The sequence below is a fragment of the Pagrus major genome, chromosome 6, assembly GCF_040436345.1.
Source record: "Pagrus major chromosome 6, Pma_NU_1.0".
NCBI classification, from domain to species: Eukaryota; Metazoa; Chordata; class Actinopteri; order Spariformes; family Sparidae; genus Pagrus; species Pagrus major.
In genome coordinates, this window is record NC_133220.1 from 34,962,805 (window position 1) to 34,986,565 (window position 23,761).

General features: G+C 41.6%; 1 protein-coding gene across 1 annotated transcript in view; it reads left to right on the forward strand.

The window, feature by feature from the left end:
- Positions 1-23,761, forward strand: part of ptprga (protein tyrosine phosphatase receptor type Ga) — a 507,602-nt gene that overhangs the window by 395,039 nt on the left and 88,802 nt on the right. The window contains exon 10 of the mRNA XM_073468860.1: positions 12,471-12,663. Coding sequence (XP_073324961.1) covers positions 12,471-12,663 — 193 coding nt within the window. The remainder of the gene's footprint in view (positions 1-12,470; positions 12,664-23,761) is intronic.

A 23,761-nucleotide genomic window follows, 5' to 3' on the forward strand; every position in this document is an offset into this window, starting at 1 on the left:
AGCGCTGTCAGGAGCCCGACAGGAGAGACACTATACATGGTGCTCTGGGATTTTAAACCTGAACTATGAGCAGCTGAGTCGAGTACGGCCCTATCACATCATCCTGATACACTTGTCTATAAAATTCAAATAAACCAAAACATGGTTTATTTCTACGGTTTCATCACAGCGCGTCTCCTGAATTATAAAGCATCATACATGCTTTACAATCGTCCATTGAAAAGTAACCACATAACAACAAGGGTAATTTTTTAACCATGTTGTGCATCAAAAGGTTAAAACATGTTGTGCTTGAAAGGGTTAAATGCTAGCCCATACAGACAGATCGCACCAGAGTTTAGTCACTGGTGGTGGTGGGGGAGAACCAGCAGGAGATGACTGGGAGGTTGTTGATTAAACGATAGCCACGAATTCCCCTAAATAACAAAATATGTTGTTTGTGATTGATTCTTCACTAAACCCTGCACTCCTTAATTACTGTTGCTGGAGAAGATGACTTTAAATAAGTAAAAAGGTAAAGAGAAAGGATCTCCCTAATTGAACTTTTCCATCTAACATTTTGTTCACAATTACACTGCTGCTAGAGACGGAGTGGTCACAACTGAATATATAAAATATATAAACAAAATCACAGTATATCTACTGTAAGTCCAACATTTTTGTTCTATTGTTCTGTGAATAGAAAGTCCAAAGCTTACATAACTCCTCTTGTGCATGTTTGAATGTTGAATTAAATACAGAAGCAGTATTAGTGGTATTAGTGGATTTTATTTTTTTAAACTGAATAAATGAAATTGTGCAAACCCTCAAAATGTTGATACTGTTGTAAGAGAACAGCAGCTCCAATGCTTCCAGTGTCTAAGATCTGTGGGAAAAGTCTTTAGTTCTCATCTTCCTTCGACAGTGTAAAGAGCACTTGGCAGACTCGTCCCATAATGACACCAAATGAGTTTGCTTAAGAGCAGCAGTAGAGCAAGCCAAATGTGGGAGAAGTATTGGCTTTTCCGCCTTAAAGTTGGAAGAGCAGGTCAATGTGAAGCAGGTGATGAGGAGATGTTAAAAAGACTGATGTCATGGAGGAAGAATGATGAAGAATGCAGCACAGAGAGAAAGCCAGAAAACCAAAAAGTAACAAAACGTCTTACAACCACAAAACAAACCAAATGAAACCACAGCAAAAATCTCACACAGTCTTACCCACACACACAAACAGTTTAAAGTTAAGGCTGCAACAAACAGTTATTTTAGGCATCAATTCATCTCTCATGTTTTAAATGTCAAAGAAAATCCTGCATGCCAACACATTCCAGAGCCTAAAGGGATGTCTTCACATTACTGATGTAGTCTGAACAGCAACAATTAATCAAACACAATAGACTTAAAAACTAATGTATTAAAAAAATTAAAGAAATTAAAAGAAAAATTCAGACAAAAATTAAAAGATCTCTGAAAACCTAAAGAGGTCCGATTTACACTACGTACAGATCTTCAAATCAGAGAGGAACCAGAACCAGTTGTTTAGTATTTTTATTTTGTAATTTTCAAATCAGTTATACGACATAGTATACATAATGCAGTCTATTACAACAACCAAAATAACCCTGCCCTTCCCACCGGTAACCAAGAGGGTCAACCCACTTATAAACTGGCCTAAATCTCAAGCCATCGTCAAAGAGACAATGCAAATCATGAAACAAACACATTATTAACAAATGTGAATAAACTTAAAAGAATATGTATCATCAGCATCCTAAAATACACCGCTCAAAAAAATAAGGGAACACTTTAATCACACATCAGATCTCAGTGGGTTGATGATTTTGGTTTCCATTGACCGTTCATTGAGAGCTGGATTCAAAATCATGACCAAAGTCAAAGTAAAAAGTTGAAATCACAGGCTGATCCACTTTGCATTAATTTTATCACGGCAACTCATAATGTGACTTTTATTTGTTAATAGTATGTGTGTACCCCCTGTGTGCCTGAATGCACTCCTGACAACATCTGGGCATGATCCTGATGAGTCGTCAAATGGTGTCCTGAGGGATCTCCTCCCAGAACTGTATCAGGGCATCAGTGAGCTCCTGGACAGTCTGTGGCGGTGCTTGGCAGCGTTGGATGCACCGATACGTAACGTCCCATAGATGATTTAGCTCAGGGGAACAAGAGGGCCATGTCATCCAGGAACTGCCTACACACTCTGGCCACATGAGGCCAGGCATTGTCCTGCACCAGTAGGAACCCAGGGTTCACTGCACCAGCGTAAGGTCTGACAGTCCCTCTGAGGATGTCATCCCAGTAACAGCAGTCAGGGTACCATTGCCTATGACAAGGATATGCCTCCCCAGACCATCACTGACCCACCACCATGCCGGATTATGTTATCTTTTTTTTCTTAATTGGATGTCCAAGGCCCTTCATATTCCAAGTGGAAATGCACAAATTGTCAAATTTAGCAGTGAAGAAATATTTTAAAAATACACATGAGTAACCACCCCTTAACTATGTGCTTATGATACATAACCTTGTTAGACCCCTCCACTCGAAAAACCCTACCAGCCAGAAATAGTGCATAACAGTGAACTCTGCACTACCCCTTTAACAGAACACAACTGACGGTCAATGATCGTCAACTGACCCAGTGACTGACCCCACACAGACCAACAGCATCATTATCACTACATGTAAATCAAAAATTTTGATGAGGTCACTGGAAATAAAATGGTGGTAGACAGGAGGGAGGAGGAGGAAAAAGAAAGGGGGGAAATAAACAAAACCTCCTGCACAGTGTCCAATATCTATCTCCCTATTCACTCCCCCGTCCCCTTAATCTAGTTCATCCTCCAGATTAACGTGTCTCATAAAAGGAGATTTTGTCAAAAAAAAACACTCTTATTTTGGTCCTGGCTGTTTCCAGGCCATCCTCACACCAAAACCTCCTGAATACAGTTCATTCCATTGCTTTGTTCGGATCATCACAGCACTTCTGCCCCCCGTTGTAATCAATCCACAGGATAGCAGGATAGAGGAGAGCGAACTTCATGTTGCGCTCCCACAGAGCCTTCTTACATTCCCTGAATTTATCCTGTTTCAATTGTGTGGCCAGTGACAAATTTGGGAGTATCATGATATGGTTACCTTGCCAGGTCAGCTCAGATTTATTTCGAGTGGTGCATAAAATTAGCTCTCTGTCGGCTGAACGCAGGAAGCGAACCACGATTGGGACGCAGTAAATACCAGCATATGCCTGCTTTCTTTACCTTCTGGGACACCCACAAATTGTAGATTATTGAGTCTGTTGTGGTTCTCCACATCTTCAAGTTTATCACAGAGGTCCTTCACCTCCGCTTTAGTGGCGACGGGGTTAATCTCCAGCAACACCTTCATTTTTTTTAACTGCGTCCTCCAGCCATTCCATCCTCTTCTCCACCTGAACCATTCACGAAATCAGTGAAGATAGTTTACCTTTAACTGAGGCTGTGATTTGCTGTATGTCCTCAAGGCTGACTAAATCACTGGATATTTTTTGCAATGTAGCAAAGGTTTAAGCAATACCTGACCAACATGTGCTGCCTCTGGGCCTTATGTTGATGAAGGTTCTCAGTCATCCAGGTAATACTAAGTGCTATATTGTAGGCAACTGTACTTGTTGCAGTTTCTTGAAGAGTTTTCAAGCCCAGCAACACACGGAGGCAGAAACTTGTCCATCCTGAGGACAAAACACCCAGGCATAAACAGAGTAATGTAGTTTATGCTGTTCAATGCAGCCAGGACTGCACAGATTTGTACATTGGGGAGACAAAACAACTTCTCCATAAACGAACGGCACAACACAGGAGGGCCAACTCCTCAGGTCAACACTCTGCTGTCCACTCACATCTGAAGGAGACAAATCATTCCTTTGAGGACAACAATTTAAACATCTTGTCCAGAGAAGACAGATGGTTTGAAAGAGGAATAAAAGAATCCATCTATGTCAAACTGGAACGACTGTCTTTGAACAGAGGAGGTGGCCTAAGACATTACTTGATCACCCACCTACAATGCAGTACTGAGTTCCCTCCCCAGACAGCTTAACAACCATTCACACCTGGGCTCACCTAGCCCTAGCAACCCACATGAAGGTCGATTGGATCAACGACCCACAAGTGGCCCTAATGACTCTGAAACTCAGAGCTTACATGTGTCCTTAACGACTCTGTAAGGACACTCCCACACAGAGTTTAAAAGCCTGCAGCTCTCCTCCAGTTAGTTAGAACTGAAGAAGCCTCTTGGATGAGAGGTGAAACATCTTCAACAAACTGAAACAAGTCCAGTTGCCTACGATACAGCACTTAGCACTCCTCTTGTTTAGTATTTTCTAAAGTGATTCTTGTTTCCAAGCCTCCATACAAATTGATTTTTTTTTTTTGTCTGATTTGGGCGAACACAATAATAACTGTAATTTAACTGAACAGGTTAAAGCCATTCCAGTGTCAGTCTACGCAGAAGTGGCTATGGGAAGGTTAACACTTTTTCATAAATTGAAGAAATATATCGATTTAACAGATGTTATCTGTGATCTATAATATACTTTGATCTCATCCATGCTTGTCACTGTTTTTGTAGTCATTTTTATGTTGGTATTTTTCATGGATGTAGCTGCGTTTACCGACTCAGAGATCTTGGAAGAAGATCATTCTTAATCTAAATTCTGTTTTCAGTCTGATTGGTCTATTGTCTTGTATAAGAGCATGCAAGGGTTTGTGTTGTTGAACACGTCCAGGGGTTGTCTACAATGCAGCTCTTGTCATAGTATGTCATCATGTGAATGACACATCAATACAGTACCCACACAAGCACCATTAACATCAGCCCTCTGCTGCACACCGTTGAGGATACAGAAAGTTTTGCGATTTTAGAAGAGCCTGAATGCAGTCTGGTGGAAAGGCCTTCTCACACAAGGTATACGTTCAACTTCAGCTATTAGTCCTCTAATGGACCCACCTTTGTGTGTCAGGTCCTTCAAGGGAAGCAGAGCCTGACCTGGTAGAGAACAAAGACTTTGTTGTGTTTTGCTGTCTCCTGTGGGCAGTAAACGCCACAGATGACATGAAAGCCAAGCTGTACACCACTACACCTGTTTCCGGAGGGTTTTTTTTGGCTCTGTAGATTATGCCCATGACAAATGATATTAATAATCCCATTTGATAGTTGTTTTAGTTAAACTTTGACAAATAGAAAGTAAAGGATAACGAACAAGAATTCAAAGTCAGCTAATGGTAAATTATGTAAAGACCAATGGAATATGAAACGGGGGAAATGACTCAACGAAGAGCCAAGGAAGAGAGATGGGGGCATCGTTTATCCTTCCTGTTTTATAGCTATTGATTCCTGACCATAAGCCAGTCTTTTTCAACATTTTTAAAAGCCTCTTTTGAAGTCAGTGTGTTCCCTTTTTGCTGCGCAACTCTCCAGAGAAAACATCATGGAGAAAGATAAAAGGAGGAGGTTGGAAAGAGAATTAACACTGATGGCAGCTGTAGTTATTGTCTGTCTCTGCCTCTTCATTTTTTATTTCTATCCCATCTTTCTGCTAGTCCTTTGTTTTGGATGTTAGTTGAAGTAGGTCAGCAGGAGTGACAGCCGTTGCTTTGGGCCCTCTTTTAAAGTGGATCGATGATCAGGCTCTTACACAACGACTCACCTAAAATGCCTTCCTTTCAGACAGAAATGTGGACTTGCCACACTTGTATACACTTTGTGCACCTGACATGTGTGTATGTGTGTGTTGTTAGAGAAAACAAATGTGTCTCAGATGTTACAACCAACATGACTTATCCCATGCTAGTCTTGCATCACATTCACCCTAAACGTGAGTTGCTAACAGGGAAGTACTGCTGAGACCAGCCTCCTTGTGGCAGTTCCAAGTGGGACATTTGGGAATTTTATAGAATTTCCCATCTGGCATTGTGTGCAAGTGTGCCAACATTTCCAGAAAGCAGATAAGATACAGCCATATGGGTTGCCTTGTCTCCTTGAGGTCTTTCAAAAGATTTAGTATTGTTAGAATGTAAAATAGTGATCTGGTGATTTGCATGGTAATATACATTTACACATCCAGATAAAATCTGGGATGCATTTGGTAGAAACAAGTTTTTAGACATCTGGGATACATTTAACTGTTGTTTTAAGAAGATCATAATTATATTTCATTGTGAAACAGGTCATAATTACACATTGATCTAATCATTGAGATGCTTTTGAAACACTATAAAACATTAACCTAATAGGGATGTAGCTGTACACAGAATCCACCGTTCAGTACATTGTTTTGTTTTTTTTTCAGCAGGGAAAACAAAACAAGACACACAAAAGATAACTAGATTGTAATTTATTTTGAAAAATGTTGATGTGGCTCTTTGGCCACAATTTTTATTGTGAAGATTACAGCAATCAAAATGTTAGCAAGACTCTAACCTACATATTCTGGATATTAGAAAATCTAAAAATAACAGAGGCTTTTTCAATTGATAATGTACTATATTTAAAATGAACCATAATTAACCATGAGACCCAGCAGCGCACCGTATCAGTTTTCCTATTTAGTTCCTTAGTTGATGTTTATACTCACCCATGCTATCCATTGCTATGGATCATTCCCATAAGACTACAGTTTGTGCCTGTTTATGGGAACAGACACAACAAACTGAGTGATGCAGATGTGAATGAACATTTTAAGTGTAATCGAGGCTCATGTGCTATAATAGAAAGATGATGGTCTAGCATATTTATTGGTGTAATTCAGCGCTAACCTGCCACGTAGCTGTGGGTGGGCCTGGGCCCTCATGCCCACCCAATCAGAAGGTTTCTTAATGGATCATCCACTGAATAGTAGTCAATGATTAATTAATTAATTAATTAATAACAGTCAATCACTGTTTCAATTATCTGGCCACGCAGCCAATAACAGAGCACATGTGCGTGGTGCATGTGGTTATAAGGCCGCCTTGCCAGCTAGATGTTAAAGTCTGGTTTTTAAGGTTACTGCGCATGTTGTTGCCGTTGTGTACTTGTATCCATGCACTTGATACTGATGCTGTTAATGTTCATCTCGGTGCCTGTAACATTACCTATGATGTGGCTTGTTTAATTAAACTGATGTGCATTCAGGCAAGTAGTTGTAATGTCCTATTTTAGATCAAATGTGTTTCAGAACCCAATAAGAAGGATTGTTTTTAAGGTTAGGTAGGCCCACCTAATATCCTCTGTGCCCACCCACACTTTGATTTCTGCCAACGCTACTGGCACTAATCATGGTGATCATGGGGTGCACTGAACCAAAGAGCAGTCACTCATACTGAGACCAACATCCTGTACCAAATGGTTCCCGATGAGCAGACATCATTCAAGACAAGTATAAATCTCCATCTTTTAACCAAAGATAAGCTCAATTTTAATCTATTCTCATTGATCAAAGTTGTGGGAGACTGAATACAGTCAAATGTAGAACTCACTTGTAGCAGTCCCAACTTAACTTCATCTAACAAACTTCACTTAATTAAGAACCATGTTTACAATTATGATAAGTCATAGGAGTCATAAAATAAATTAGCTTTGATATTATTACATTAAATGTTTAAAGTTTTCTCTCAAAAAGAAATAATGTAATCTTTAACAAGTCTCTTTTTACAGAGCTGACAGAATAATAACCTAAGTCACCTTAGTTGTAAGTTGAAATTATATTTGGTTTTGACATTCAGTTATCAATAATTGTGTCAAGCTGAGCCTATCGAACTCAGTGCCCTGTCAGTCTCCATCATACTACTACATTTATTTGAATATAGCCAAACATCTTGTAGGTAGAATAAACTGAAGAAAAAGTCGCCCCAAATGATCAAAACCCGTGCAAAACACCTTTACATGCCCAATTAAATATAAAGTTGCACACGTCGGCAGAAAACATCACACACTCAATACAGAGTAAGTCTATCACAGCTGTGAAACTCATAATGTTCCCCAGTCATCAAGAAAGAAGTCCAGTCCTTCATCAACATCTTAAAGCTAAACATGTATATTTATGATAACAATGGCTCAAACTACTGTGTGTAAGGTAAAAGGTGTCACTAATATACTCCTGTCACACTGGACACCACCCACTAACATCTGGCTTTTGTCATTAATGTGAATGGATACAATCAGTGTTCCCTCCCGTCAAATGACTCTGCCGTAGTCATATTTGTTTATTGGCTCCAGCTCCAATCGATTTCTGAAAACACAAAACCCTGGTGGACACGCTAATATTTGATGGTTGTCAGGTGTGATGCTATGATGGGTGAAGTTAAGGACGCCGGCTTGTTAATAGTTTTCCATCCTCTGTTCAAGCAGCTTTTGAATATCGTTCAGTCAGCGCTTAGTTTGAAAGACAGACAGTTACACAGTTACATTGTCAGTGACTTTCATGTCAGTACCAGATCCTTGCCAGCTGCCTGATCGGTATTGTGCATGTGCAACTCTAAGCAGAGAAAGAGGTGAGATGTCTTACTCCTTAGCTACTTCCATCATCAACTCTGGAAAAAAAACAACAGTATGTCTAATTCAGAATATTATTGATAAGGTTAACTTTTTAAAACGAGTTTGACATCTTTTTGATGTAGTCTGATGAGGTAAATGATCTGCTTCTTTCTTTTCTGGCTCGTTCATGATGATGAACAAGACACACAAGAAAGAACAGAAAGGCAAACTCATCTCCTGGCAATGGGAGGAAATCACCTGTTTTTAGCAAGTTTACCTGCCTCTGGAAAACCGTCATATACATATTTTTTTGTTCATGAATTGATGAACTGTAAATGTGTTATTACTAGGTGAGAAGTAATGGCCACCTTCTCTTCATACTTGGTCAACCTGGTGCCCTTTTGATTAAAGTCAGGAACAGAATTGGGCTGTAGACAGTGTTGATGTGGTGGCCACTGTTGGATTTGCAAATCATGTCATGCACACTGGCTGAAACAGACCTTACAAGAGAGTGGTTGAAAAACAACAACGAAGGGCTGCATCAGAAACATTTTTGTCTACAGGAAATCAGCAGAAAGTGAGCCAGCACAACCAGAGAAGAGGTTTAAAAGGGGGGTGAGTGATTCTGGAGAAAGATCATTGATCATTGAGTATTATTCCCAGGCCTAAAGAGACCTGAAAATCTTTTTGACATATGTGCCCAAATTTGGGCTCCATCTCCAAACACAGTATCTAGTTCTTTTGAAACATAAATGTTTTAGCTGCATTGGCACAACAAGAACTTGCACCCAGGAACCAAACCTGAAACTTTGGTCAATTAACTAACCAACATCCCCCACCCCCTTCAATTGAAAAAAAACAAATAATCCCTGCCTGTTTTCCTGTTTCCAAAGCTTTACAAAGGCATGGTTGGAAATGTAATCTGCTGAAGTAGGACAGAAGAAGGAAAATGAGCAAAACCAGTTCATAACAAAGCAACTCCTACAATGCAATGAAAAACTAACACAAAGGAGTAGGCTAAAGAGCTGTGCATGGATCTGTGTTTATTCTTTCATCATGCAGTGTTACCTCCATCCTCAGTCTTTGTCCAGCCTAAACCCTGAGGGTTTACTATGGCTCAGTAAACAGTGGAGTCAGACTAGGGCTTTTTCTTATTAATCCTTTGCTTCAATGCTCAGATTTGACTTTCATCATCTCAGAAAGTCACCCCTAAAGCTGGTCACCAAAGCTGGCAGGCTGTTGTTTTATGGCCGTTTTACATTTGTTTTGCAGCAGCTTGGGGGGTTTGGGATTTGGGTTTGCTGAAATCACATTCTGCTCATGACAAAACACTGGCTGACTTCCTCATCTGCTATTGTTTTTCCCTCACAAAAGGTGAGGCCTCAGGATAGGGATGATTGTCACTTTATCCATGCATCATACTTTGTTCCAGAGCAATATATCTCAACACCTACTGTCCACATTGCTATAACACTTGTATATTGGATATTCATGGTCTTCAGATGATTCTAAGCAGTGTTTGAATTATAATGAGAAGCTTCCACTACACTAAACCTCTGCAGCTGCTGAGGGTTCTCCAGATGCACCCAGATCAAATTAGAAATACATTTTGGTCTTGCATAATTGACCACTTTAAAGGGTTGTGCAGTTTGTGTTTGCTCTCTACAAATACTCAATTTACCAACTGCCCAGATGTTAGTTCTTACCAGGTAGTAATTAATGCACCAACAATGTTTGTGGAGTAAGTCAACCACCCGATAGCATGACATTTTTGCATAACTTAAAGGATTTCCTGCCACTTTCTTCAGACACAATCAGGCTGAATGCATCTTTAGAGTAACAAATTCATCCATGTTTTTTTTTAATCCAACACTTTTAGATTTTAAGGTTTAATGAGCATTTTTAAAAAAGGCTTTTTCAGTTCTCTGGTTTGGTCTGTGGTTCGTTCTTTTTTGGGATGTTGTTTGGTTAACTGGCGGTTAAGGTTTTTCCACAAGGATGGTTACAGTAGGTTGGCAGGAGTGCACAAAGTAAATCATTGGTAAAAGACAATCTCTTGACATTTTATAATTTTGCTGTTGTTTAGTTGCTGTTTTTATATTTCAGATCATCTGATTTTTTTGTATGCACAGAGAGAGTCACAGGGAGAATTTGCTATTTTCAGGCATCTCCTCACTGAGAGAGATGCCCCCCCCCCCCCCCCCCCCCCCCCCCCCCCCCCCCCACCTGCATACAAGCTGTTTGGCTGTGTGCATTCCTTCCAAACACATTGTACAGAGTATCCATCTGCCAACACAGACAGAAAGATGACACTTCCATCACACAGTGTAAATCCATGTCTGGTCGCACGTCTTGCCACCCAGCACGCGTTTGACAAATGGCAACATGCAGGAAGAGGCCAACTTCAACATCAACCCAAAGTAGTACAAAATGTTCACAGCATGACAGCAAGGCAACTAAATTCATATTAAAATAAACTTTGGGAACAGTTTCACCAGTCACAGCAGCCAGTATGAATGTCATTTCTTCTTTAGTGTTGGCACAGTATGTTGCAGGTTGTCAACAATGACACAGGCTGTGATATCGATATTCAGTCTTTAATTCACTTCTTGGAGCATCGTCCGTCTGTCCAGGGGTTTCCTAAACACAATCAAGTGCTGAGCCAAATACAACCAGGTGTTACAGAGTGTTCTTTTCCCAGTGAACCAAATGTGAGCTGTTTCTGAGAACAAGCTCCTTTTAACAGTACTTGAAGCCACTGTTGGCTCCCATAATCACACCAGTATACTGTGGATAATTCTGATCCATCATTCGTCACATGTCTGGCATGAGTTTGGCAACTAAACATTTGCCACATCTAGACTGCTGATTGGTCCAGTATTTTTTGGCTTCCTTTGCAATGGCTCTCCAGATAGTTCATGCAAATAATATGGTAACACTGCTTGTAACTCACAAGTTCAATATGTCCAATGCATCAAAACACTGACTATCTCAATGAGTTGGCCAATTCCAACACTACATTTTTAGTTCTGTTAGGAGTATTTCTATGGTTGCTTCATGCAACACACAGCCTAAAAGACAGATTGGAAGGACATGAATATGCAATTCGAACTCCAAAAACACAATTATCCCTTGTGACAGCACTTCAGAGAAGAGATGCAGGGCACAAGGACCCTCACTCACTGAAAGTTATGTTTTTGTAGTACTCCCCCAACTGGTCGGGGATGAGAGATGGGTAGATGGGTGGGGGGTTGGCAGTTGACATACTCCAACATCTCCTCTTGCAAGATACTTTTTAGATTGAAACCCTCAGATCTGGATCGGGAAGTTGACTTCTTCTCTTTCATGTGAGCTATTTATTTGGTTTAAAGCCTGGATTTATGATTTATTTATTTTAACAGCTTGTTAGAATGTTCTGAGTTATCTGATTAGATTAGTACTTTATTGTCTGTCATGACCAGCTGATTATGACTTTTGTTTGTGCCTCTGCCATTGTAACATACGAACATGTGTGATATCATTATTTCTTTAATTGAACCATATGCCTGTTTTGTTGATTATAGCTTGGAATCATTTTAATGTTGTGTGTCCCAGTCTTATCTTTCACTGAGACATTGTCTATTGAATATGTTCTTCATATGTTGGGGTTATTATTCATGTTTTTTCAATATTCTGCTTTGAATTCTATGTTTTATGTGAAGTCTTTGTTTTGCTGCAGCAGTGACCCAGTTTCCTCATGGGGATCATTAAAATTTCATCTTATATCATTTTGTATTTCAATTGGATGTCTGCATTGCATTTTCACATTGTGTATTTTTGGAGTGAGCTCAAGTTGCTCTTACAGTTTTTTGATGGATGCAAAAATCTCCATCTCAAAATCACCACAGGATGTGAGGTCTGCCTAGCACTAACTCTTCTTGTCTGTACTCTTCTTTCTCCATTCCTGTGTCTCTGCCATGCTTACTCTCCACCACCAGTTGGAGGCTTTCTACTCGATCTTCACCACGGAGCAGCAGGACCATGTTAAGTCGGTGGAATATCTGCGCAGCAACTTTCGGCCCATCCAGAGCTTGGACAACCGCCATGTCTTTAAGTCAGCAGTCAGAGACGCCTGGCTGCCCGACCTGACTGACAGCAGCAGCGGGCCGTATGGCACAGAGGCTTCCAAAGGTTGGAGCACTGAGACAAAGTGTCATATGTGCATGTTTTTTCCTATCACCTCAAAACCACAAACTGTTCTCCTCTCTGTTGTTGTCAGCTGTTATTTCAGTGCAAAATTGTTTGCGACCCTCTTTCACCCCATTCATCTCCAGTTCATCCTATCCTAGGTTGAGCTCAGTCAAGTCCACCTTATCACATCCAGATCTTCAGCCATTCATCTTCATCCCATGACCACCAACAGTGTCTAGACTCTATTAGGGGGGTTTCCTGTACTACTCATGGCTTCACCCTTTAAAATATAATGGATGTCACGATGAGACCTAATTACCAAAGACTCTTACTTCTCATCTGATGTGCACATTCATTCATTCAGAAAAAGTCATTCCTGATTGAATTGATACTTTTTAAGTGTTCAATTGAAGGAAATATAAGCTAAATTTTGAACAACAAAAAATCCCATTTATTGTACTACTACTCCAAATACCATAGACCACAACTTTTTATTAAATTCCAATTACATTTGTGTGTGAAAATATCTATCATCCACTAAGACAATGTTCTTACCCCCAGTTTCCACCAGGCCCGTCATGGGCATGTTACGGCTATGATTAGCTGGAGCTGATCGCGGCCATTCTAGACTAGATTAGATTAGATCAGATAGACTTGATTTATTAATTTATCCCACAACGGGGAAATTCACTTGTTACAGCAGCTCAAGATGCAACAAGTAAGGGGAAAAAAGAGTCAGACAAATACGCATAAAGTTAAATAGAAAAAAATAAGATATTTACAAAAAACAGACAATGCTCTTGTTTCCAGTAGCTGCGCCATGCCACATTTCATCCAGACGCGGCTCTCGGCTCTGCTCCATTCTCCATGGAGAATACACGGCGAGTCAATTTTCGATGGAAGCGGGAGCAGATTGAGCCAGACAGGAAGTTAAACAGTGGACACCATAGTGCATCCGGTCAATTTTCAAAATAAAATTCCCAGTGCCGACTCTGCCTTTACAGCACCACAAAGTTGGAAATATTATCAATAAACACACTTAAACTAGACAACTAAATAACTACATAGCTACACAGTAGAAGCACAAAAACCAAGGAGAAATAATGAAATAAACACAATCTGAGCAAGTAAACAACACCAGGTAGGCATGACGCTCCACTTCTGAAACGCTGCAGTGGGATATGAAGCTGCGTGGAGGATGGAACAAAACAGTGGCACACATGGCAGGTAACAGAGACGGGCCCAGTGGGATCAAGGGGTTAATGCTTAGAGCCATCTCTGACCTGCAGTATATTACATGATTAAAGCTTCCCCTCTGTTCTCCCTTAACTGCTTCAATATTCTCACATCTTTCCTGGATGGGGAGATTTCTTAATGTTAATAAATGAGGGATATTCATTGTTGCTCATATAGCCATAGGAGACAGATTGTCTTTTCTTTGTGTGTGTGTGTGTGTGTGTGTGTGTGTGGTCTGGGCTAGCTCTCCGTCATTTCACCAGTGAGCTGGGTAACTCCCCTAGCATAAGGCAGTGGGAGGCACACCAGCCATCCTCCCACACGTGCCTCATTACCACTCAAAGAACACCACACATTGTGCAGTGTGTGTGTGCGTGTGTGTGTGCATGTGCAAGGGTGTGCCTGTGTTTCTCTGTTTAATGCAAGTTTTCATGTGTGGCCTAGCATCTGTGCTGTGTCAACTGTCCTAGCAGGATTCGTCCCCTCCTTTCCTTCATACACACTTCCATATGGTTGATTATGGGAGAGCTGCATCACCTAGATGTACACACAAATACACAACCCTACTCACACTCTGTACACTGTATGTGTGTGTGTTATCCTGGCACAGTGTGCTGCACACTCGTGCACTATGTCCTTGAGCGCTGCAGTGGGACATGTGTGCTGTAAGCAGATCTATAAGGCTGGCAAAGGAAATGCAGAAGAGGGAGGAGGAGGAGGAGGGAAAGGACGGCTTGGAAAAAAGACAAAGAGGATTAGAGCTGAAAAACAACAGACAGACAGACAAAGAGACATACAGACCACATGCCTCCTACACACCCTCTGCAACATGCTACCATAGCTACAGCTGAGTGGGTCAAGGATGGAAATCTGTGCATATATGTGAGTGTTTACCTGGAATATATACTCCTCTCCACTTCCTCACCTGACTACATACAGACACACAACACACCCAGGTGGTGTTGTAGCAATCTGTTCAAAACTTACCTGTACAGCAGCAGCTAAATTACACAAGTCATTTTCTCTCAGGAAAGTCACTTTCAAAAGCAGTTTCAGGTCCCAAGATCAACTGTAAGTATAAGGTGCATGACACAGTTGTGTCACTGCCACGATCAGGAAGAAAACACAAAGTATCACCTGCTGCTGAGAGGAAACTGGTCAGGATGGTCAAGAGTCAACCAAAAACCACCAAAAAGCAGGTCTGCAATGAATTAGAAGCTGCTGGTAGACAGGTGTCAGTGTCCACAGTCAGGTGTGTTTTACATCAACATGAGCTGAGAGACTGCTGTGTTAGAAAGAAGCTCTTGTTAAAGACGCAGCACCTTAAAAACCTTCTGGAGGAAAACTCTGTGGTCAGATGAAACAAAAACTGAGTTGTTTGGCCACAATGAGCAGCAATATGTTTGGAGGAGAGAAGGTGAGGCCTTTAACTCCAAGAACACCAGACCTACTGTCCAGCATGGTGCTGGTAGTATAATGCTGTGGGGCAACAGACCCCAACTGTATGCCTACAGAGAGAGAGACATAGCTTTAAAAACACCCAAAAAGTGCTTCCTGACATTTAGGGGAAAACATTCTTCTTGCCTTTGAAGCAAATAAGGACCAATATTGGTTTCATCTCCATGTGGTTAACCTACCTTAACACATTGACTAGAGGATGGGGATCTGCCTGCTAAGCTCCATCAAAAATACAAAGAACCAACTCTCAAATCCATCTATGGCATGTATCTTGTTAGCTAGTACAGCTCTCTGATTTACATCTTGAACACAAGCAGTGACAAGACTGTAAAAACGTGTCAGTGGTTGTCGTCCCAACCAACAAACACAAATACACAATGTAACATAGGCTACAGAGTGGCAAAGTCCCAAGTCACATTCAGGCTAGCTGTTCTTTTGTATTTCATTCATCGGGCTCTTTTTAAATAAAAAGTGCTCTAGAAAACTACTACAGCAATACTGTACGAATTGGAGCCCTTCATGATTTAAACTATTGACATTTTGTATGTTAGCATACAAACAACTAGGCCTACAGCTACATTTTTACCAACCAGGCAGGAGGCAAGGTGTGACAATTAGTGGGTGTTTGTAGCAGGACCCAAAAGCAGACAACCAGACTGGGAGAAGTTTTAAAGGAATTTATTAAACAAACTCAAGTGGAGTGCAAGAGGTAGTAGTCAATAGCTTGAACTGTGGTAGCAGGTGGAATTGCATAGCTCACAGCAGAGTCGGCAGTGGCTCAGTAGGGACACAGCAGGAGCAGACACAGGTGTAGGCTCAGGCTGTGGGTCAGCTGGCATGGTCGCGCGATTCACCGTGACGTCAGCTGTGGCTTGAGAGGAGACGCTGGTGGAATGAGGCACGGAAGGTCAAAGGTGGAGTCGAGTCGGCTGGTGGCAGAGGTGGGGGGGCGGGTGGCAGGGTGGCTTGTGGAGCTAGGGCTCAGAGGAAAACCAACACTGGAGAGGTCGAGGAGAACCAAGGTTGAACGTTAGTTTTATTACAGTCATGTCTGGACAAATTTTAAACCTATCAAGCTCCAATAGCCTGAATAACAATATTAGACAATCCTTATCGAGACGTGACATTAACAACATACTAGTGAGCAAAGTAATAGTGAGCAATTTGCATTATTACATTTGATAATGCAAATTTGCAAAGCTAGACTAAACAATATACTGTACTGGGCTGAGACTGAATAGATATCAGTCTTTATATCTGACAAAACATTTTTGTAAGTTTCTTCTGATATATGATTATAATTGGTCAGAGTCAAGGTCGAATGAAAGGTGCAATGATAGGGTTCAGTTGTGATTAAAAAAAAAAAGAAAGAAAAAAAAAGTTGAATCAAAACAAAGCCAAACTCCTCAGCTGACAAAAGGGATGCAAAGTAATGTTGTTCAGGATGATTTTTTTTTGTTCACAAAGTCTTTGAGTGTCTTTGCTTCCTGTTTAAAAATATTGTCTTACACTGAAAACCTTCTTCAAAGAGATGAATAGCTTTAACATCAGCAAACTGAACGCTGCCCCTTCAACTTCCTGTTCTATCAGAGGAGCTTTCCAGTATGAGTGGGGAGAAATATAGTCTACCACATCTAATGCACTATAAGGCCAACTTTGTTGAAAGAGTGCATTCTTTGCACAATTATATATTAGAAACATAAAAGCATAATAACTTGCATGCAGTATCTCAGTATCTCATGGCATGTCTGTCAGAGGTTGTCTGAAAAGGACTGTTATGAAATAAATTGTAAACTTCTGCCACAAGTCACCTATTTGAATTTGTCCAGCATTTTAAGTGGGGGTGTTGGAGTAAATTAGTTAGTAAAGTCTGCTGTGAAATGAATAAATTATACATCCTCATAAATTATGTAAGTCATGTTGCACAACCTCTAATGGAGCCAAAAATCAGAAGAAGACGTTTATTGATCTTAGATAACATGTCAAGTAAGATTGCTGATAATGAAAGCTTAACTTCATAATATGCTTGCTCTTACACTTTATGGCACATTACATTCCTACTGTTTATGAGTCATACAATGCATCAGTAAGCATTATGTGCTTTTCCGAGCATGGTCATAAAGCCTCATGCATACCTGGTACAGTCTGCAACCTTGACATAATAATGCACTGTAGTGATGTTAGATTTGCAAATAAATCGTTCTTTTTGAACGACTCTTAAAAAGGAACGAGTTAGCTCAACTCACAAGCAGAAGTGAATCATAAATCCTGCTTCTGCAGGTGCATGCGCAGTTGAGCTTAAGTGCCAGATTAAGTTCCCACTCAGGAGGAGGTATTAGATTAAAAAGAAAAGAAAAACTTGTTAATTCCCTGGAGGCGGATGGACGAGATAAACCAATCTTCTAATCAGTAATGCACTGTGAATGTGGTTATTGAGACTTATAGGTCACAATTTGTTCCTCCCTCTACGTCTTCTCAAAAGACTTATTTCATATTGGCTTATGTTTTATCTTCAGTTATGTTTGGCCTGCAAAGTAAATTAATATCTACTCTGCTGCACAGTATAATCAAATCAAATCGCATTGTACTCATGATGGATACTTTATTAAGGGAATATTTCAACATAATATGAAATACGCTTAGCTTGTCATGAAGAGTGGAAACGGAGGCAAAGTATCCCCACTCTGCCAAAGGGTAAATAAATCCACCTAATAGCACCTCTAATGCTCATTCATTAACACGTTATATCTTGTTTGTTTAATGGTTAGAAAAACCAAAGTGTTAGAATAAGTAACTGTGGTTTATGGGAGGTTATGTGCAGGACTATTTCTTCATTGGGAGAAGTGGCCTCCTTAAGTGGTGTGTTGACCATGAGGTTGCCAGGAAGTGAGTTCAGGAAGCCAGGCTCAGCCTCCTGTAGTACCACACCGTGTTGTCTTCACAGTTTCCACTTAGTCAGCAAATGTTTTTTGCAAAATGCTGAACTAATTATTTAGTGCTTTACACTTTGAAACATAAATATATAGCCAAAACAGCAACAAACATACAGTTTAGCTGGTATACAACAATATAACATACATTTTTTTTAGTATAGGACAAAAATACAACAAGTACTGTGCTATCTCTATAGACTGCTGCCACCTTATGTGGCCATGACAAACACACATTCAAACATACATTCCTGAGCTTTTGTTTCTTTCATTCAACTCAGGTTTGACATGCTGCTTCTCTCATACAGTATTTGTCAAAAAAAATAATTGCCGAACAGTTCGGCTAAACAGCATTTTCAGTAAATGACCCAAAAAACACTGGATTGGGCCTTTAACTTGTCACAACTTCAAATTACTGTCAGATATTTGTTTTCAATTCTTTTTTTTTATTTTAGTGATGAATTATTAATATGATTTAGGTTTCAAGTGTTTGATCTAAGCTCATTTGCATAGTTTAGAATTGCCATTTACTAAAATAAGTAGTGAAACCACCCTGTAATCTGAATGTACTCATTCTTCACCTCCATGCACACTTCTTTGTGTCTGTTTTGTTTAAAGCCAAGGTTAAGATGTCCAAGAGCTGAATGATGTCCCTGCATAATATTTAAAGGGGCACCAATAACAGCTTTAAAAAAAGATATGAGTATTGTATCAAGTGGTTTGAGCAATGCAAGTGCCAGTCTAAGTGCTACTTAATTTACAGTCCTTCATGCCGTGGAGTGGTTGCCTGTTATAAAACAATACACAGTGTTGAAAATTCAGAGCACACAAATGAGATGGACTGCAGAGAGTGAAAATTCACACATAGCAGCATATCATTTTTCACATCCAAAGACATTTTCCTGTCACATAAATGTGACTGTTAGGTGGCACCAAAAGTCATGCCATTATCATGCTGCTCATCAACGTTTAACTGCACACAACTAATGAAAGTGTAAGGCAGGATTTGGCACCAGCCCTTTTACTGTTGTTGCCACCCAATCGCTCCCAGTGCAATACCCTGCAGAGCAGCCCACAATCAAGACCTGGTCATCGATCAACTGTGGTCAACATGCTGTAGGACCAAAGATGTCCTTTCCTCCTCCAAATGGCTTCTTAGAGAGTTATGAGAGAGAGCGAAAGAGAGGGAGAAAGAGTTGTCCTCTGTGGGTTTTACCTGTGTCAGACCTCCCCTACCCATGTTCTGTTCTGTGTGATTGGGTCCTGGCCTCCATCACTCACTGCCATCCAGACCTTTCCTCTGCGTGCGTGCATACGTGTGTGTGTGTGTGTGTGTGTGTGTGTGTGTGTGCGTGTGTGTGTGATGGCCCGCTTATCTTTGATGAAAGCCTTAAGAGGGTCTCTTCATCACTCTGCCAGACACATGGGGCTATAGAAAACCTTTCCCTTCCTTACACACTGGGAAAATGAGTTGTAACAATTATGTGATAAATAAATGCATACAGAAAGACATGCACACATACATACATTGTTATAGCCTGCCCCTGGCAGGAATGTGAAAGGACCATGTGAGTGACATTAGTTTTGTCCAGGTTGAGGAAAATATCACTATTCAACCCACAGGTACACTGAAGCTGACACAAGCAACTGATCTCAGATAAGCACAATGATGCTGTCTGGTAAATTGCTGATACTACAAATGAGCCCTCAGACATTTTGGGAAATATACTTAATAGATATCTCACTTTGATTAAGATGATCTATTTCATGTCCGTGTCATTTTCTCTTCTTTTTGAGGATGACTTTGAAGACTTTTGGCTAACTCTAGTGTGTTTACAACAGTGTCTACTAGCAGCATTGTCAGTCCACTGTGAGCCTGTTATTCAGCAGCTAGCTAACTAAGCCCCTGAGAAGAAGAACAAGTGAGTGAGCAGTAGCAGCAGTGACAGACCGTCATTCAGCTGATGACCAAATAGCACAAACCACGCAGCCACCGAGCCAAGCTAACCCAGTTAGCACAAAGCACACACCTACAGCAATAATCAGGGTTTCACACTTTCCTGGTACTTCCACCGTCAGTCTCACACTCTCACACTGCCCAAACAATTCTCATGCCAAAACACTATGATCGCAATATGGTAGTTGCACAGAGTAGCTCTCTAATACAGTTCTACTCATATTGGCATTAAAGTTGTAAAGTTATAGCTATCTGCTGCGTTTGACACAGTCAACCACCAAATCCTCCTCTCCACTCTGGCTGAACTTGGCATTGCTGACTCTGCTCTAACCTGGTTCACATCATACCTGACAAATCGCACCTTTCAGGTCATATGGAACGGCTCCTTGTTCAAACCCTGCTTTCTGGAAACTGGTGTCCCTCAAGGCTCAGTACAAGGACCACTTCTGTTTTCACTATACACTAGATCACTAGGCTCTGCAATCACATCACATGGATTCTCTTACCACTATTATGCTGACGACACCAAACTGTTCCTCTCTTTTCCCCCATCCTCCGACACCCACGTTGCAATGCGCATCTCGGAATGTCACACATCTCTGCTTGGACAACTGCGCACCATCTCAAGCTCAACCTTAGTAAAACTGAACTCCTCTTCATCCTGGGGAAAGACTACCCTCGCATGGACCTGTCAGTCACTGTCGAGGATGTCATAGTATCGCCTTCATTGACTGCGAGGAACCTGGGCGTAATTCTCAATGACAGACTGCACCCCCAACATCACTGCTGTGGCCCGATCCTGCAGATTTGCCCTCTACAACATCTGCAGGATCCGGTCCTTCCTCACAAAGGATGCAACGTAACACCTGGTCCAAGCGCTGGTCATCTCCTGCCTGGACTACTGCAACTCGCTCTTGGCTGGACATATGCCCCAGCACGAGCATTTTGCTCCACTACATCAGCTGGCCGGCTGGTACTGCCATCACTGAGAGCAAACAAAGGTCGAAGTCACAACTCTTCTCTGTTCTGGTGCCTCAGTGGTGGAACGAACACCCGACTAATGTCAGGACAGCAGAATCACTCGCCATCTTCCGCAAAAGACTCAAGACCAACTTGTTCAGACTTCACTTCGACCCTGCATAACATAATGTGCAAATTTACAACATTACCGTCGTGATTTTCAAAATTGAGCTTTCTCTTGCTGGTTTCTACAATCTTACCAACCCCAGCTTTAAATAAACCAATGAATAAGTGAATCCATGTGTTACCGGCTCAAGGTAACAAAACAAACGGCAGGCAAGGCTTGGCCACAGTTTCACTCCGTCGGGTTTTATTCCGCGAATAAAGCATATAGATTTTTGAACAATCTCAACATCAAACAAAACCAAAAGACAAAGCAAAGCTTTCGCGCCGCCACTTCAAAGGCCATGGTTGGCCATGGTTATGTCCTCGGTTGGGAGACGCCCCACGCGCTGGCACATCCCCATTCACGAACACATGGGACCAGGCCTACAAGACGCGAGAAGAGAAACAAGGTTACTGCAGAACATGGATGAGAGGCCCAAGGGGTCGTAACACCCTCCCCCTTAACAAGAGGCTTGTAGGCTATCACAAGTCATTTTTCCCACAACCATTATACCATAAATCACCAATTTAAACTACACCAAATGTGCCTTTTGAGCAACAACGTGAGTAAAGGGACATCAAAAAATACAAAAAAATCACAGACTTTAAATAAATGTCCATTTAACTTCCCAACTATGCCCCCAATGAACCACTATTTCCCCAAAATCACTTCCCAACTGCCGTAACCTCTGTAATCCGGGCCCTGGAAAACAAAGAAGACAGAGAGGGAAGCATGGGGTAATAAACATGAAACATTACTCCATGGGAGCACGGGACAAAGCATCAGCTATCACATTATCTGAGCCTTTAATGTGACGTATCTCTAAGTTGAACGGCTGTATAAACAGAGCCCAGCGCATTAACCGCTGGTTCGGATTTTGGAGTGACTGCAGAAACGTCAGAGGGTTATGATCACAATAGACCACAAGAGAAACAGCACCCCCGACATAAACATCGAAATGCTGAAGCGCCCAAATTAACCCTAACGCTTCTTTTTCAATAACTGAGTAGCTGGACTGATAGGAAGCAAACTTCCTGGAAAAGAAACTGACTGGGCAGTCAACGCCCTGTTCATTCTCCTGGAGCAACACAGCACCAGCTCCGACCTGACTAGCATCAACGTGCAGTTTGAACGGCCGGTCCAGCTGCGGCGCGGCCAAGACCGGAGAGGAAGTGAGGAGAGCCTTTACTCTCTCAAAAGCAGACTGGCAGACCGGAGTCCAGTCAAACTTCACAGAGGACTTCAAGAGGTCAGTCAACAGCGCAACCACTGAAGAAAAGTTTGGGCAAAAACTGCGGTAAAACCCTACCATGCCCAAAAAACACATCAGCTCTTTTTTTACTCGTGGGAGAGGGGTACCGGTCAATGGCCAAAGTTTTAGCCCGAACAGGATGCACTTGTCCTTGACCCACCACCTTTCCCAAGTAAGTGACTGTCGCCCTCGCAAACTCACACTTTGCGAGGTTGATGGTCAACTGGGTGTCAGAAAGGCGATGGAAAAGAGCTCTAATAACTTCTAAGTGCGCCCCCCAGCTATTGCTATGGACCACCACATCATCTAAGTACACCGCACAGCCCTCCAGACCAGCAACAACAGTGTTCATGAGGCGCTGGAAAGTGGCCGGTGCATTTCTCAAACCAAAACTCATGACTTTATAGGAGAACAGCCCCTGTGATGTAATAAAAGAAGAAACCTCTCGCGCCCGGTCAGTCAAGGGCACCTGCCAGTAACCCTTGAGGAGGTCAAACTTGCTAACAAACCTAGCAGCCCCCACCTGGTCTACACAGTCTTCAATCCTCAGAAGTGGAAAACTGTCAGGCCTTGTGACAGCATTGAGTTTTCGATAGTCTGTGCAGAACCGGAATGTACCGTCTGGCTTGCTAACAAGAAGACATGGTGAAGCCCAGGCTGACGAAGGTTCAGCCAGTCCATTGTTAAGGAGGTACTGCACCTCTGTGACGATGTGTCTACGTTTTTCCTGAGAAACACGATAAAAACGCTGTCTGATTGGGGAAACATCACCAACATCTATGTCATGGTGCAACAAATGGGTCTGAGTTGGAGTGTCTGAAAACAGCATTGGAAACTTGTGAATCAAATTAATTAACTCAGCACGCTTGTCCTCAGACAAGTGCTGCAACAACTGTGGAAGTTGCTTCAAGGTCTCAGAGTTATTAAGACGTGCACGCAAAACACCGTCGTCAGGAGCCCTGATCTCCTCCTGTTCCTGCGCTGCCACCGAAGGATCAAAAGGAGAAACAGGAGACATTACATTATCACTTGAGGCCACAGGATGTGCAACCGCGCCACCTGCAGGTGTATCAGAACGTTCGTGATACGGCTTAAGCAGGTTCACGTGACACAACTGTGAGCTTTTCCTCCTGTCAGGA